Below are 15,373 nucleotides of genomic sequence, written 5' to 3'. Positions count from 1 at the left end.
CTTTTTTTTTTAAGGGTCTGTTTGCTGGAATTGCTGCTGCTGCTCTGCTTGGCTGTGTTTGAGGGGTGCAGTGCTCTTCAGATTGACTCAAACTTAACAGACAGATCCACACTCTCACCCCCACACCCCCACTGTACATCCCCTCTCTTGTTTTTCGTGTGCAGAGGAAGCCCATGACTGAAGGGATACATGTCTGCACTGGAACTGTCCTGGAGGCCAATTTAAGAACTGCAGGAACAGAAGGGACAGGGTCACCCACTCCTGCACTAGAACCACAGCACTACACTAGAACTCAAAGACATCAAACAGCAGTATCTAGGGAAAATCTACTCAACAATCACTAGGAAAAGTAATTGCTAATTAGCTTTTTTTTAATGCGGCTTTGGTGTGCTGTTTATCAATCAGTACAGTAAGAAAATACATACTAATATATATATATATATATATTAGTGTTCTGAGACAAGGGCTCTTCCATTATATGTGTGCTTCAGTCCTACTAAAAGTACTTATGCTCTTCTTTGATTCTCTCTTACTATGGAAAATATTCCTTTAATTATGCAGAGTGCAGTAAGTCTTGGCATCTCTTACATTTCCATTACAAATCCCTTGTGAACTGGAGAAACAGGCATGCATTAAGAACATGTCTTCAAATAATAACAATCCGTAGGTGAAAGCACAAATAAATGAAGCAAAGTGTCTGGGAAATGATTAGCTTGTAATAATAATAATAATACTGTGCTCCCTACCGCTTACAGTGTACACCAGGAATATTTAATAAAGACCTGAGCAGCATTCCAGTATGCCTCCGCTCTCATCAATAAGTATGGGATGCGGAGATTAAGCTGTTTTGTAAGCTGTATCAGTGACAGTTGCATGAAAGAGATGAAATATACCAACAATAAGAAATCTGATCAATTCTAATAGAAAAGCGAGTGTCAGGAAATATTACAGCTGGGTGTTGAAGGATCAGCTGCTGTTTTCAGGGTTTAAATGCTTATCGTGCCTCAGCGTGACAGCCGGTCAAACTGCGTCTTACAGTAACTGTGGGAACGAGTACAAATGTTGTGATTCTGTCTTTGGGCAACTGACCACAGCCACATATAAAAGTTATATGTAACAGCGTCTTCTGTAGACATGATACATGACTACAGGTCTTCTTATCGTGGAGATTTCCATTTACTTTGTGGCCTGTAAGCTTTGTCTTTGTACTCCCCTTATTATGGAGCAAGCGCAGTTAAAGTGTAAAGTGCAAATAAGGGCAGATGTTTCAGCCGCACCCGTGACCATCCTCACAATGCAATAGTGGAGCTGATTAAATCACGTGGAGCTTCTCAGCTAAAGAATAACCAGTGATTGGGTTCAAACTAATTCAATGCACCTGAAATCAGACCAAATAATGAATACATGATTTATCCAATAGCCTTCACAGACCACTAATCACTCTCCCCAAAGTGATGCTGCTGCCAGTCTTCACTGTGGGAATTGAGAAACAATAAATGGACGGCCTGATAAACTGGCTCAGTGTGTTGACTGAGCTAGGATTTACTTCTGCATTAAACTACATTACCTGAGAAAAGTGCAGCGATTTCCATCACAAATCTGAGGCTCAGACCACTTGTTATATGACAGGAAATGAAGGACCAATAAATGTGCTTGGAGTCAATGCAAATGCAGCGGCTATCAGTGGAATATTTATGGGTTAGGCTACATGAATTTCTAAAGAAAGCGAGTAGGCTATTTACAGAAGTGATAAGAAACTCATATCTCAAATGAACAGGCGTTACACTGCAGTCTACCTACAGACAAACTCACAAGTTTGCACAGAACACATAACTAGTTAACTAGTGTGCCATGACACTGAAACGCAGGGAGAATATTTATTCTGTCTGCTTTCAAATCCAGCGCGATTGTGTAAAACAGCCATGACATTAATTGAGAATGTTTTTTGATTGATACCAGGTCCAGAATCGTTACACACAATAAACGACTCTGAGGAAAATGTAGGATGTATTCCAATAAAAAATGTGCAATGAAACTGCACACAAAGTCAGTTTATTTGATAGCTACTGTAGCCTAATGGGGATTTAGCCAGGCTGGTATTTTTCCTTGATTGGAATAAAGACAGGTCCCCATGGGTAACACCTGTACACTTCATTGAAAGAGCCTCATGGGATCTTTAATGTACTCATTTAAATGGACAGCTGTGGCCAAACGTTTTGCATCAATTTAGGATTGAGACATAAAAAAATATAGGAACTTAATTGAGATATTTCATTTAACATCATGTAATCAAAGAAACTACTAGATTATATTGCAGAAGTCTACCAGAAACCATAATAGTAGTATAGTATTTCATGTTAGATTTCTCATGTAATTCAATACATTAACATAACATTATCTGGCAGGTTTCATTCGACTTTATGAAGCAAAATCAGCTAATTCGATAGGCTAAAAAACAAAACAAAAAATCTCTTACCTTATCATCGACGTCGCTTTCGCTGTCACACTGCAAGGAGAAGAACATTGAAATTAGTCAGTGAGTCACCTTACTATTTACCTTGACAAGATTATGCTTCATCACCAGCTTTCAAACAAAACAGAAGAGACCCGGCCTCTCTTACACAGGGAGGAACATTTTTGTGTACAGACATACTGTAGGGTTGGGTGTATCTGTAATGTTTACTACACATGAATTTAGCACAATCCAACACACTTACCAAATCCCTTTCCCTTTAAGGAGGTTGTTTGCCTGTGTTTTACATGATGATTGTTTTGCTAGTCCATGCCAAATACAACTGCTCTGTTTTTCTTTAGGAGTTTGCAATGTTTCTATTAAAGGTAAAGTCAGATAAACATAGAGGTGATGACAGACGTCTGCCCATCCCTGCCGGTCTAGCTTCCTAAGACAAAAAAGAGAATCAATCTTTCTGCAGAACCAGGTCCTCTGAAGCACCGCTGAAGCCAGCAGAACGTAACACCTCGTTAATACTTTGTATTGATCAATATATATTTTCCTTGGCTAAGATACTCAGCATACACCCAGAACCAAACCACATTCTTTTACCCTTACAATGCTGCAGTCCTCCAAGACTGCATTGTTTGCAAAAGCATAGTAATGCAAAATTTGCCAGTAACACCATACATGCCAATAACGCTTACAACAAAATAAAATCAGTCCGATTTTTTTTGTATTTTTTTTTTTATCTTTAATTTGTATGTTTTATTTTGATTCAGTAATCGTTGCAATGCTGCAGAAACGGAGAACGGAACGAACGTTTTCAGGTTCGGTTGTGTTAAAGGTGTTATACTGAGATTCAAAGGGATGATGAATGGATTGTCCGCAGGACCACAGAGTAGCCACCCCTGTCCTGAGCTCTGTCAAACTGCCTCCTTTAAAAACACAGCTTATCAAATAAACTTTAACAATAACAGAAGCTTTATTCGATTTGAGAAAAAGAAAGAGAAAAACAGGAAAAGAAACTGGGCAGCCACTTTGGACTCCACAATGAAGCAACTGTAGCGAAGCCAATTCCGCTGAAAGCACCAATAAGAAAGGCTTGAAAAACGGGCCTTAGTGTGTCAATTACGTTTCTGTGGCAACATTTTTAAGTGCCCCTCTTTATTTTGTTTAAGTCCTTTTTAATCCAAAGCACAAAAGGAGAAACAGGGTCAAAAGAGAAAAGCCAGCCCTTTGTGTGCGTGCGGTGGGTCCCGACGCGTAATCAAGTAACGAGAGGAACCACCGCAAGGACTCCTGCGCCGGGCCTCTTCAGAAAAGGGGTTGCTTTTCTCTTCTTTTCCTTTTTGTTTCTGAAGGACAGAAACAGCTCCCGTCAATGGAGGGTGTTTCAGTCAAGAGACTCTTTCTCCGTACAGTTTCTGTGTCTTTGTCTGGATGTGTGTGTCTGTGTGCATGTGTCTGTCTGTCTGTCTCTGTGTGTGTGCATGTGCGTGTGCGTGTCTGCGTGTGTGTGTGTGTCCCCACAGGAATGTCAACACAGAAGTGAAATCGTACCCAAGCCTTCACCTCCCCCACTGCCTTTCTTTTCAAAAAGAGAAAAAGAAAGAAAAAAGTTGTTTGAACAGACAAAAGCCACCATTACCTGGGCTTTCCAATTTAGTCCATTAACACCCCTGGAAGCGAATACACTGTAAACAGTCCTTTGTGCTGGCGTTAATAAAGGCTCACGTCGGGGGCGGGGGGGGGGAGGGGAGGGCTGTTTGGAAGAGGAAGGGTTCTGTGGGATTAGTCAAAACGTTATTTTGCCAACTGGCTTAATTCTCTGAGCAACGTTTGCTAAACAAACCCTAATTGCTGGGCTTTTCTTGTTAAATTGCTTCCTTCCATTCTGCAGACTTTGAAAACAAGGGCAAGAGACTTGGGCAACTCAGCTTTTAAACCATTAGAGCACATGGCTGGCAGCAGAACGCATGCTGGCATAGCTAAATACCCTGTTTGCAAATGGGGGGGGTGGGGCTCCCTGCAAAGCACAGCATTTTGCTAGCGCTCAAAAGCTTGCAAAATAATTTTAAAAAATGCCACAGCAGTTTTTGATAAGGTGCTCTGTAAAAAACCTAAAAAGTACCAACGTAGAGATCACCAGCACACATTGTAGGTGGCCATAATCAGACGTCCTTTTACTGTTTAATCATTTGTTTTAGGTGACTCAGGTGAATGCATTGCCTGCATGTAAGATCCACTTAGCACTCAGGATAACATGGTGAAACAATGGATTACAGTATGTCTTTTTTTTTTTCTCATGTTTCTGTGACCCTGTTGAAATATCATCTGGCTGAGGCATCAGTGTAAAAACATGACAGAGCTGCCTTCACAGTCAAACATGATGAAATAATGGCCTCTGGATACGTTAAGACTTCAAATATAGAAGCAAATGAACATCTGGCAGAGCCCCCCCGGCAATGAGCAACTCACTGCTGTTCGATGAGGGTTGAATGCAGGCCCTGGTCACTCGGGAGTAAGAAACGGAAATTAACAACAAATGGTGGGTTTGTATTCCTCTGAAGAAACTCTATTTTAGCAAGGAACTTGTGGTTTCTTTGTTCAGGGTCTTTACGTTTGAATTCCTGGGGAGCAGGGGTCACCTAAGAGGACGCCGGGAGCACGAGTTTAAACTTAGAGGCTGTCAAAGCAGTGCGGAGGTGAGAGAGGGCTGGAAGAGAGAGGGAGAGTCTCTACCAGTTGTAGCTGGCGAGAAAGCATGCTTATTCCCAGGAAATTACACAAGGAAAGAAACTTCCTCCTCGCCTGCCAAGAAAGACTAGGCAGGAAGTATGAGAAGGAGTACATTTACTAAACGGTGAAACGCAAACACAATCCAGGCCTGGGGGGACGTTTTTAAAAATGGAGAGCTATGTTGTTTGTGAGGCAGGCTGACAGGAATGAGGCCACAGTGGGGCTCTTGATGATATTCGTACACATGGCTCTGGGTGAACAGGGGACAGCCATGCTGCATTATGGAGACTCCTTGCATGAACCTCCCAACACAGCAATACCCTGCAGACTCTATCATGATCCCGGTTAGGGCAGGCAGGTCTAGTGATGAATGGGAATACAGCATGGCTTGTACTGTGTAATGATGCATTGGAATACACAAAAGGTTCTGCTACCAGATGATTCATGGGGATATTTTGCTTACGGTTTTATCAAAAGACGCTTGGTAGCTTCCGGAACGGTTTTCCTTATAGCCACGCTTCCCTAGCTGGATGGAAGCGACGGATCTGCTACAAGCACCAGCATCTCTACTGTACCTGAAATCTTAATTCCCTCTGCAGCAACTGAGTCCCACGAACTGCAATGTACAAAAAATAAAACCCGCTCCAGGAACGAATCAGTGTTCTCATAGTTAAATTATTCATGTTTCACTGTGTCTTCTAGTAGTTCTTGTGTTTGTGCTTCTCAAAACAATAATGTTTTATGAAATAGGTGTGCCATAAAAACTAGTATTGTATATGCTGTAATCTCAATAGGGGTGTGGTCCTGTCCATCCAGATCACGCATTACTGTTAAACATGAGGTGTGGTCCTGTCCATCCAGATCATGCATTACTGTTAAACATGAGGTGTGGTCCTGTCCATCCAGATCATGCATTACTGTTAAACATGAGGTGTGGTCCTGTCCATCCAGATCATGCATTACTCTTAAACATGAGGTGTGGTCCTGTCCATCCAGATCATGCATTACTCTTAAACATGAGGTGTGGTCCTGTCCATCCAGATCATGCATTACTGTTAAACATGAGGTGTGGTCCTGTCCATCCAGATCATGCATTACTGTTAAACATGAGGTGTGGTCCTGTCCATCCAGATCATGCATTACTGTTAAACATGAGGCCGAGGCTCCTTGTTTCAGTCCAAATCGAGCCCCCGCCCCCAATATGCATGCCAGGCAGCTCTACCAGTAAGAAGCAAAGACCTGTGAAACCAAGAAAGACTCCTTCCAAATGAGAGACTCTGCAGCTGTGTTGGCTCTTCAGGCCCTCGTACAACAGAGGAGGGAGGGGGCTGCTTGCTTCATGCGCTCTGGCATGGACTCATCTCTAATGGGACTGGTGTGGAGGGGGCTGGGGTAGGGAAGACTATTTATAAACAAGTGAAGTGAAGCTTCTACCAGAAAGGCTGCTAAGGGAAGCACACAGAAGAAAAAGCTACCGCCAAGTGTCAGAGGGCCACTGATTTATTGTGGCAATTTCAGCACTGCGTCCTTTATAAGGTCCCTCTGGCCCACTCCCCCCGCCTCCCCCCACTCCTCTGCCTTAGCCTCACTGGCGCGCTGCTGCTACTGCAAGCTCCAGGCAGTACATAGAGAAATTTCACTCTGGTGTAGGAGAAATTAGCCAAGGAAGGAAGGAAACAGAATGTTGACTTGCACTTGCCCCAGGGCCACCCGAGAGTCGGCTTTCTCAGCTCCGCTGGCTGCCTGACAGTTTGATGGAATGAGTCGAGCTGCTGTCTCTGAGAGCGGCTGTAGCTCAGCGAGGAGCAGATTGAGCCCGAGGGCATTGCTCTGTACAGCTTCTCTCCTCGTCTCTCTTCGGGGGAGGGTTTGATGATGAGGACTACAGATGTAGTTTGCCATGTTCCAGTCTGCCTGCTGCAGAGTGAGGGTGGAGGTTAAAGGGAAGAAAAAAAAAAAAAAAAACAGCCATGGCGCATCAGGCCCGGGAAAGAGAGTAGTGCCGCGGGCCGTCAAAGTAATTTTGAGGAGCAATGATGCGTCTCACAGTCGGCTTGTTATTCGGCCTGAAGGGGAAGCCGTGCTGAGGGACAGCAATCAGAGGTGGAGGGATTGGGGGGGTGGGGGGGGTTCTTAAGTGATCAGAAGCTGTCGTTTGCAGGCAATAGAATTGCTGATGAGCGTCCTGTGACACAGAGCAGGCTCCTTCGTTCCTGACTGCTGTCACGCCTGCATTTCTCTCTTATTGCCTGGTCTTTGTTAGTTTTATAGTGGTTTAGAAACTTGCAGCCTTATTAACACACATGTCTCACACACAAAACATGTAAAGGTGACAACACTGAAATTGCCAAAAACCCGAAGCACTTGGTCGGTCGAAAAACAAAGAAGGGTTTCTTATTTTAGAAATGCCAGGCATTTCTTTTCAGACATATTGGATGTTATATTGTTCTCAGCAGGGGGAAGAAAAACATCTGCTCTTGATTTTGTATTCGACTGTATCACTCGTACAACATGATGAACGGGGAGAAGAAAAGAAAACAACCTTCCAAAGGATCCCTCGAGTACCTGACTGGAGGGGAAATATGCTTTTCAACTGCTCACATGGATTTTGAAGGCAGAATGCTTAGAAGACACAAACGATCAACACACTGCAAAAAAAAAAGTACTCCCCTGACAAATGACTGATTAAAAAAAAATCTCCAAAAAAAGGAAAGAGGAAAATAAGGACACAGAAAGAAGCAATGAGAAAAGGAGGGAAGGAAATGAGACGAGAGAACCAATATTATGAATGGATAACAAGAAATAAAGACCCGTAAATAAGACAGATCCAGCACACATAGTTATTGAGAATGTAGATGTTAATTCTAGCAGACAGAAACTAAGGAGGAACGACATTAATAACAATGCAACTGCTTAGTAATTATAATGAAATCAATATGAAGTAAACAAGAATGAATGACACAGAAAACTGTATTCATACCAAACCCCTCACAGCATCATTAACAATGCTTATTAGGGTGTTTAATATGCACAGGTGTTGAATGCATCATAACTGATATTTACTATTTGATCATTACAAAACTGTGTTATTAACCATGTGTTAGTTCATGTGCAATTCCAATAGCGTTTCTGGAACTTTATGAAGTGAGTTCTCCCCCCCGCTCACAGTGTGCAGGTGTTCACATCACAACTGACACAAATCCTTTGAAGACAGAAGGGCAAAGTACCAGCTAGGCAAGGAGACCGATCTGCCCTCTCACCCCCAAAGAGGGTGGCCCTTCCAGGGCAGGGTAGTTTTGGTACATCGGCTGGGAAGCTCCCGCAGCTCTACCTGCTCTGTGGCCTTCCCGGTACTGCCAATGCAGCACCTTTCACAAGCATCCACCCCCTATGTGGTCTTTCTGAAGGGAGCAGGTTTCAGCAGGCTGCAGGAGGGACAATTCACAGTGACAGCACAGGGCTGTGCATAATGTGGTGAGAGCATCAGGAAGACAAGCAGCAAACACTGCCAGTGTTCAACCTGCAACTGAGCTACACCACTTCAGATCACAGTCATTTAAAACAATTAAAACAAACACAACCACTGAAATGTGATTCCAAATATCCCCACTGCTGGCTCTTAACACTGTCCTGTCCCCACAGCAGGACTGGCGGTGGGAGCCATGGAAGTCAATGCAATTTATAATCACAGAGACACGTTTACCACGGTTCATTTGTGCAGTCATGTTACAGTTTCCTCTTATTATGCATTTGACACAAGTCGCACTTTTTTTCATTAAAAAGCAAAACATGAATGAGATGTGGTGGAACATGTTTGTTTCTTTTTTACTAATACTTAAGAGAAGTCACCTGCATTCAAAAATACCTGACGAACAACAAGTGGCAACACAGACTAACGTGCATCCCAATCCCTTAATGCATCTCACTGTGAAATAGAGCGTTTCACATCTCTCTATGAAATACTCTGTTAAGACTGAGTGGAAAGCGGAGGGTCAAGTTAGAACTGGCACATCAGGGGAGGACAGACAGAGGAACACGGGTGGGAGGGTCTGGTATTTCGCACTGCTTGGGGATGAATCTTGTTTGTTTTTTATTTACTATAATTATTGTTGCATGCGTTTCAGAGGGAGGTGTCTTTAAATAAAGGTGAATCTTCCACTCTTTTGAGGGTCCACCATTATCTCACGCCAGACACAGCAACATGCAATCCAGCATTAAGAGCTGCAGAGTCGCACTTCTGCTATCTTCATAGTAAGAGGACGCGGCTTGTTTGTAAATGTGCCAAGTCGTGCACTACTGCAGGCTGTCTGTTACCGAAGGCCTCCGGGGTAGCTTTTCCATATGGAGCCACATATGGCACTCAGCAGCATCAATTAATGCTGTTATAATACTGTGTTTTTTACGAGCTGCGTTTTTAACCCTGTTTTTTTTTTTTTTATAGCTTTTTCTTTCATTCTGCCACAACACCAGAGAGCGCCCTGTTTCTCCAGCACCTAATCTGCGAACTCACCCTGTAGAGAACAGCTGTCAAATGATCTGCAGAGTGGTGGTTTGTGCGTATTCACCCCCCCCCCACTCCTCCAAAAGCAATATGTATGAAACACTATCATTTATGAAGAGGCCAGTGCTTTGTAGTGAGATAACAATGTGGGTTTTACCATTGTTTCTAATAGAACCAAGAGCGATGAAAGTTCAGAGAGTAACTGGAGTAAACTGCAAGTATTCTGTGTCTGCTGGTTGGCTGGATGGTAACCTAATTGTCATGTACATATTATGTCGGATTACTTATCTTTGTGCAATGATAATTACACAAGTCGTTCAATGCTATCTGGAAGAAAAAAAAAATTCTATACCTCGTATTGTATCTTAAAGGGAATCAAATCTGTCATTATTAGCCTTTCCTGTATCCAGCCAACAGAATGCACCATCTATGACCAAAGCCTCAAGCAGCTTAACGATGCTTATAACCACATTACTTGAATATCATCTGGCATGGCTTTATTAAAATGCTTTTTTATTGTAAGCTTCTCTGTTGACGATGCCTCCTGGATGTTATCTTCAAGCCATCCGTTTAAACCTATTTATATATTTCTTATCCAGTGTATGGGTTTTGCTTATCATGTGCATCAATGAATGCCTTTCACATGTCCTTTGCAGACCTTGTCTTTCCATATCGGTTACCAGCACACATGACTGCATGAAGGCTGATCAGTAGCAGTCTTCTGGGACGTTTGCCAGTCGTAAAAGTCAAGTGGACACTGTGAATACCCAGTTACAGAGTGGGAAATGCGTGTCTCAACTAACCACTGTCTCTTTTACAGCCAACCAATTTCAATCTCTGCGCTACATATCCCAGTTGTTTCAGCACGTTTACATAACACTGCCTAATAACAAGTTTCTTTACCTCCAAACTGTTCCTCATAACGATTCCTAATTACTTTCCAAACATCCAAGGCAACGTGATCCTTTCGCTCCTCATTACTCACGTTGTATTACCCCTTTGTAACCTTAAGGCTTAAACACCTGACATTGCAATTTAATATCAAGTCCCAAACAAGCAAAATAGCAACATCCCTGCTATAATAAATCACAGTGCAATGCAGAACTCGTTTTTTTATTATGCATTACAAAGCTTGAGCACTGTGGATTTTTTTTGAAAAACAATTGAACAGGTTTTATGAAGTTTGAGTGGAAATGCATCCACGTTTTGAATATATGAATATCTCCTTTCTGGTTATTTCTTCCGCATGGTTATCCATTCAATGTGTTTATGTTTTATGTCTGTTCACTGAAGAACCTTGGCTTCAACCCAGGCTTGTCTTCATTACATTTAACTTGAGCTAGTTTACGAGGCTGTACGAGACTGACTGACAGATAAGCACCGTTGCCATGTTAACCCTCCCGGTTGCCGAGGAGACCATCACAAAGTGCTTCCTGGGTAATTTTCAAGGTCACTGGTTCCTGCACGGCCTGCCAGCCCAGACGGCCCACCCTCATTCAGGAACCATCGGGACTCTTTTCAGAGGGTCCCGTCAACACCCTCATTCATCCCAGCTCTCGCATTTGTCATGCTGTGGCGACACACACAAGTAAGAACAAAGTTGTTTTTGTGTGTGTGTGCTCCCTTTTCTTCCAGTAAGAACCAAGAATGCCTCCCCTGAGATGGCCCTTCAAAAGCAAACCTCTCAGCTGGGCGTCTGACTCTTTTCTCCTCATGAGGGGAGCTCTGGCTGCAGATTTCAATGCAGACTCATCTGCAATACCCAATCAGACAAGCCCAGGCCAGCAAAGGGGTGGGAAACCTCCCAGATCGCGGGTTCTTCAGAAAGCATGCCCGCATCCATTTTTATATAGGCAGATCCCACAAACAGCTTTGATGCATGCTCAGAAAGTGTTTTGTAACTACGATTCCCTAGTATACAAATACATACAGTCCCGTACATGCCAAATATTTAGCATTCTTTAAAATGATGTGAAGGTCCTTTTCATCCTAACTGATTTAAACATTTATGTTTTTTTTTTCATTTGTTTGTTTGTTTTTGTTACCCCTGTGATCACTGAATATTGATTTTGAATGTTTAAAGCCCATATCTCCGAAAGGCATTTTCATAACCCTTTTGTTTGCTGTAGAGTACGGGAGTCTCTACCAGCTGGGGGTTGAGCTATTCAACACCACGTCTGTTTAGATGGGTTTTAGAAACCCCAGAAAGCTCATCAATGCTGCCAGACTTCTTTTTCAGCCAGTACTAATTTGAGTTGAAGGAACAGTTTTCCTCTTAAACTCTGTCTGTGGAGGATTGTCTAACATGATCTGCAGCTCCAGCCTCCCCCACAGCATCGCTGGCCTGACTTACCCACGGGGTAATGCAGCCTTAAACTGCTCCCCCCTTTGGTGGTGTTTTAGGAACAAGTATCCCATTATCCTGACTCTCCTAAACTCTTTGGAACACTCCGAGTTTTAAGAGCTGTTTCCGGACATCAGAAAACAAACCCTTGGAATGTATGTATAGCAGTGGTCTGTCCAGTTTCTTTAAGCCCTGGGGCTGATTCTCACTTGTGTGGGCCCACTTAGAGTAACAGAGGCCAACGATCAGCAGATGTTACTCATAGATTGAAAAAAAAACAATGAATAAAATAGAGACTTGAAATCCATCCAAAACCCTCCACTAAAATACCCAGCCGAAATAAATAAATAAATAAAAAGACTAAACACGAATTAAAACGATTGACCTACTGAACAGGCTCCATTCCAAACAAAAATAAATACAAACAGACTGCAAAACATTTGAGCGCATTGCAATTCATTTAAGAAAGGCACAGTTGATAAACCCAAACCTGGGGATTGTGTATTTAAAGAAAGCTAATTGCGCCTCTGTTGTTGAAGCTGGGGAGTGGGAGACTGTTAGGAGTCTTGATGCAGGCAATAGTACACTGTGCTTCAGTTTACCCAGCTGTAACACTGAACAGAAGCTGAGCTAGACATTAGACATGGCACCTTTATTAATCTAACCTTGGAAAACAATCTTACACAGCAGGATAGGGTGACGGGAGATGCCCAATTAGAATGGGTAAACATGCAAGAAGAAGAAGAAGAAGAAGAAGAAGAAGAAGAAGAAGAAGAAGAAGAAGAAGAAGAAATGTACAAAATAATAAGGTGAAAAAGGCAATTTCATTTGTATTCTTAAACTCGTGTGTCTGCGGAGAGAAATCTCAAGGCCACTTATTGTTAAATGAATGTTAAATGGCTGACAAGCTGCTTTCTAATCTGCTCTGAGAGTGAAGGCCTGACAAGACAGAAGTGGGATTTTGTCTCTCTTCATTAGTGTTGACAAGTCCTTTGTATCTCTCTCTCACTCCTCTTTCTTCCAGAATGCATGGCGGGAGACCTTCACCCCTCTTTCTTCTTGGTCCCTGCTGAGTAGCACTGTACTGTCTTCTCCCTTCCCCATGTATCTGTTTGTGCATTCTACTTCAACAGAAAGGCCTGTATACATATCTTCCTGTCTGTCCTCACCAAACCGGCTTCAATCACAAAACACAGCATCTGTTCTATAGTGCCTGTCAACCATCACATTCATCACATGCAGCTTTCCCATGGGTTGTTCTATGCATTTGCCATAGTTTGATAAACACAGAAGAAACTCATCCATTCGGTAGGGAAAATAATAACGTATCGTGTAGAACATTAAATGAATCTGGACCATCATTTAGTTAATTACTGATTATCATAAAAAAATCACATGTTGCACCATGTTCACTCAGAGTTGCATCTTGCCACTCTGCTAGATTTCAGAATAAACAGCCCCAGACGAGCCAGGAAAGTGGAAAGAATAAGAATCAAATGAAGAATGTGTGCAGCTATTTTAATAATCAGGACTTTCAAGTGAAGGAAGTCATTTGTTCTTGCCACATTTCTTTTGTGTGTGAAAAGGCTTAGCAGAATCCCTCCCTAGCATAAGAATGTGTGAATATTTTAGGGATTAAAAACTAAGAAAGATGACCTGGTTAAGAATTCCAACATCTTTTTCCTCTCTGCTCGCAGCTCCCCTCTGGGCTCTGCACAATAATTTGCAGGGAAATTACTTCAGTAATGAAGCATCCTACCCATAAATCCTGGAAGTCTTACCTTTCTCTCTGATTCCAACTCCACTGAGCAGCTAGTAAAACTTCCCTTTAAAAAATTCATAGCGCAATTTCGCTCAAAACCCTCCCAGCAAGTGCAATTATGGAACTTTCATCTCAAGTGATTGATGTTCTTCTAAGAAGAAAAAGAAAAGCATGCAGTAAATCACAGTTTTTAAAAGGAGAGGCCTGGCTGCCACTGGAGCGCATGCATTCCCAGCTTCACTGAAGGGGGAGAAGGAGGTAGGAGGGGGATTTCAGTTGATTAATAACGCTAATCAACTGAAAGACTAAGACTTTAATGTCTTATAATGGTGCAGTTCATGAAACGAAAGTGGAGGGGGACACGCATCTAACTGCGGCACGTCTTAATGACGGCAGTAAAACATCCATTCCCAGCAGCCATGAAATGAAAAGGAAATTGTAACAGTGGGCTTCGGTTCCCTGTAGCAATAACAAGCTGCATGGGAGGGGAAACAAAGCTACTTCCAAAACCAGGGCCTTAGCCAGGGGAGGAATGGGGCTGGGAGTGGCTGCTTTGGAGGAAAATGACCTGCTACTACTTCCTCTCTTACACAGAGACTGTATCCTCTGCTGCCACTGACAACCGTCACCATTCATTACAATTTAACTACTGATGTTTGAAAACAGACACAGCATCGGTCTATCTATGGGAGCAGGATCTGCCCATTCATCTTAATTTCTCTGTGTTCATTCCTTAGAGAGAGCGAGGAGGGACTCAGCAATACGTCAACACACTCATGTATATTTATGTGGACGTACTGCTGTGTGTTGAAACTTTGTATTGAGAGAAATAACCTATGAATATATGAATGCATGTTCTGTGAGGATAATTTTTCAGACACTCAATTTTTTATTTGGGGGTTTTGTTGTAGTAGAGCCTGTACAAGGATATATGAAGTGTTATCACGGTATAAACGATTGGAAAATGAATCCTGATATTCTGCTGTCTCTGCAACGTAATTTACATTGATGCTACTCTCCCTGCCACTTCGACAGGAACTGTGTCTGGCTTATTAAGTTTTGTGTTTCCTATATCACAGCGAAAAAGATTGCTATGGATTCATTTTTGTTCAATATTACCACCGTTTTCAACCCAATTTTGAAATTCCAAATATGAATATTGCCTCTTCAAACCACTAACCGATCAGTACTGAAGAACAAATGGCAACCGCAGTTTCTGCAGAAGTCCACTGCTCATTGCAGAACTACACCACTCTTACCAAGCTACTGAACCCTGGAGGCAGGAGCCCACCCTGGGGAGTCTTCACCTTGTTGAGTGCCTGGCCAGTAGGGGGCAGTGAAGCACGGTGAGGTGAACCAATCCCAGCCGATTTTCCTCCCCAACTCAGAGTACAAAAGCCAATGCAATAGTCCCTGTGGGTCCCCAGCTCTGCACGGGCAGGATTTGAACCCTCAAGCTCCTGTTCTGTATCACTCACCCTGCACTCCATGCAGTAGTGCCTTTACTGGCGAGGCATCAATACTCGATGACTAATCTGATCATACTGTAGAAAGCAGCTTTCATTGCCAGAA

General features: G+C 42.8%; 1 protein-coding gene across 8 annotated transcripts in view; it reads right to left on the bottom strand.

The window, feature by feature from the left end:
• The window catches only part of LOC117973323 (autism susceptibility gene 2 protein-like), a 219,343-nt gene that overhangs the window by 79,742 nt on the left and 124,228 nt on the right, over positions 1-15,373 (bottom strand). For all 8 annotated transcript variants that reach the window (XM_059032724.1, XM_059032725.1, XM_034925294.2 and 5 more), the window contains one exon: positions 2,477-2,506. In XM_059032724.1, coding sequence (XP_058888707.1) covers positions 2,477-2,506 — 30 coding nt within the window. The remainder of the gene's footprint in view (positions 1-2,476; positions 2,507-15,373) is intronic.

This window comes from Acipenser ruthenus, chromosome 11 (genome assembly GCF_902713425.1).
Source record: "Acipenser ruthenus chromosome 11, fAciRut3.2 maternal haplotype, whole genome shotgun sequence".
Lineage (NCBI taxonomy): Eukaryota > Metazoa > Chordata > Actinopteri > Acipenseriformes > Acipenseridae > Acipenser > Acipenser ruthenus.
This window is presented reverse-complemented; position numbering and strand designations above follow the sequence as displayed.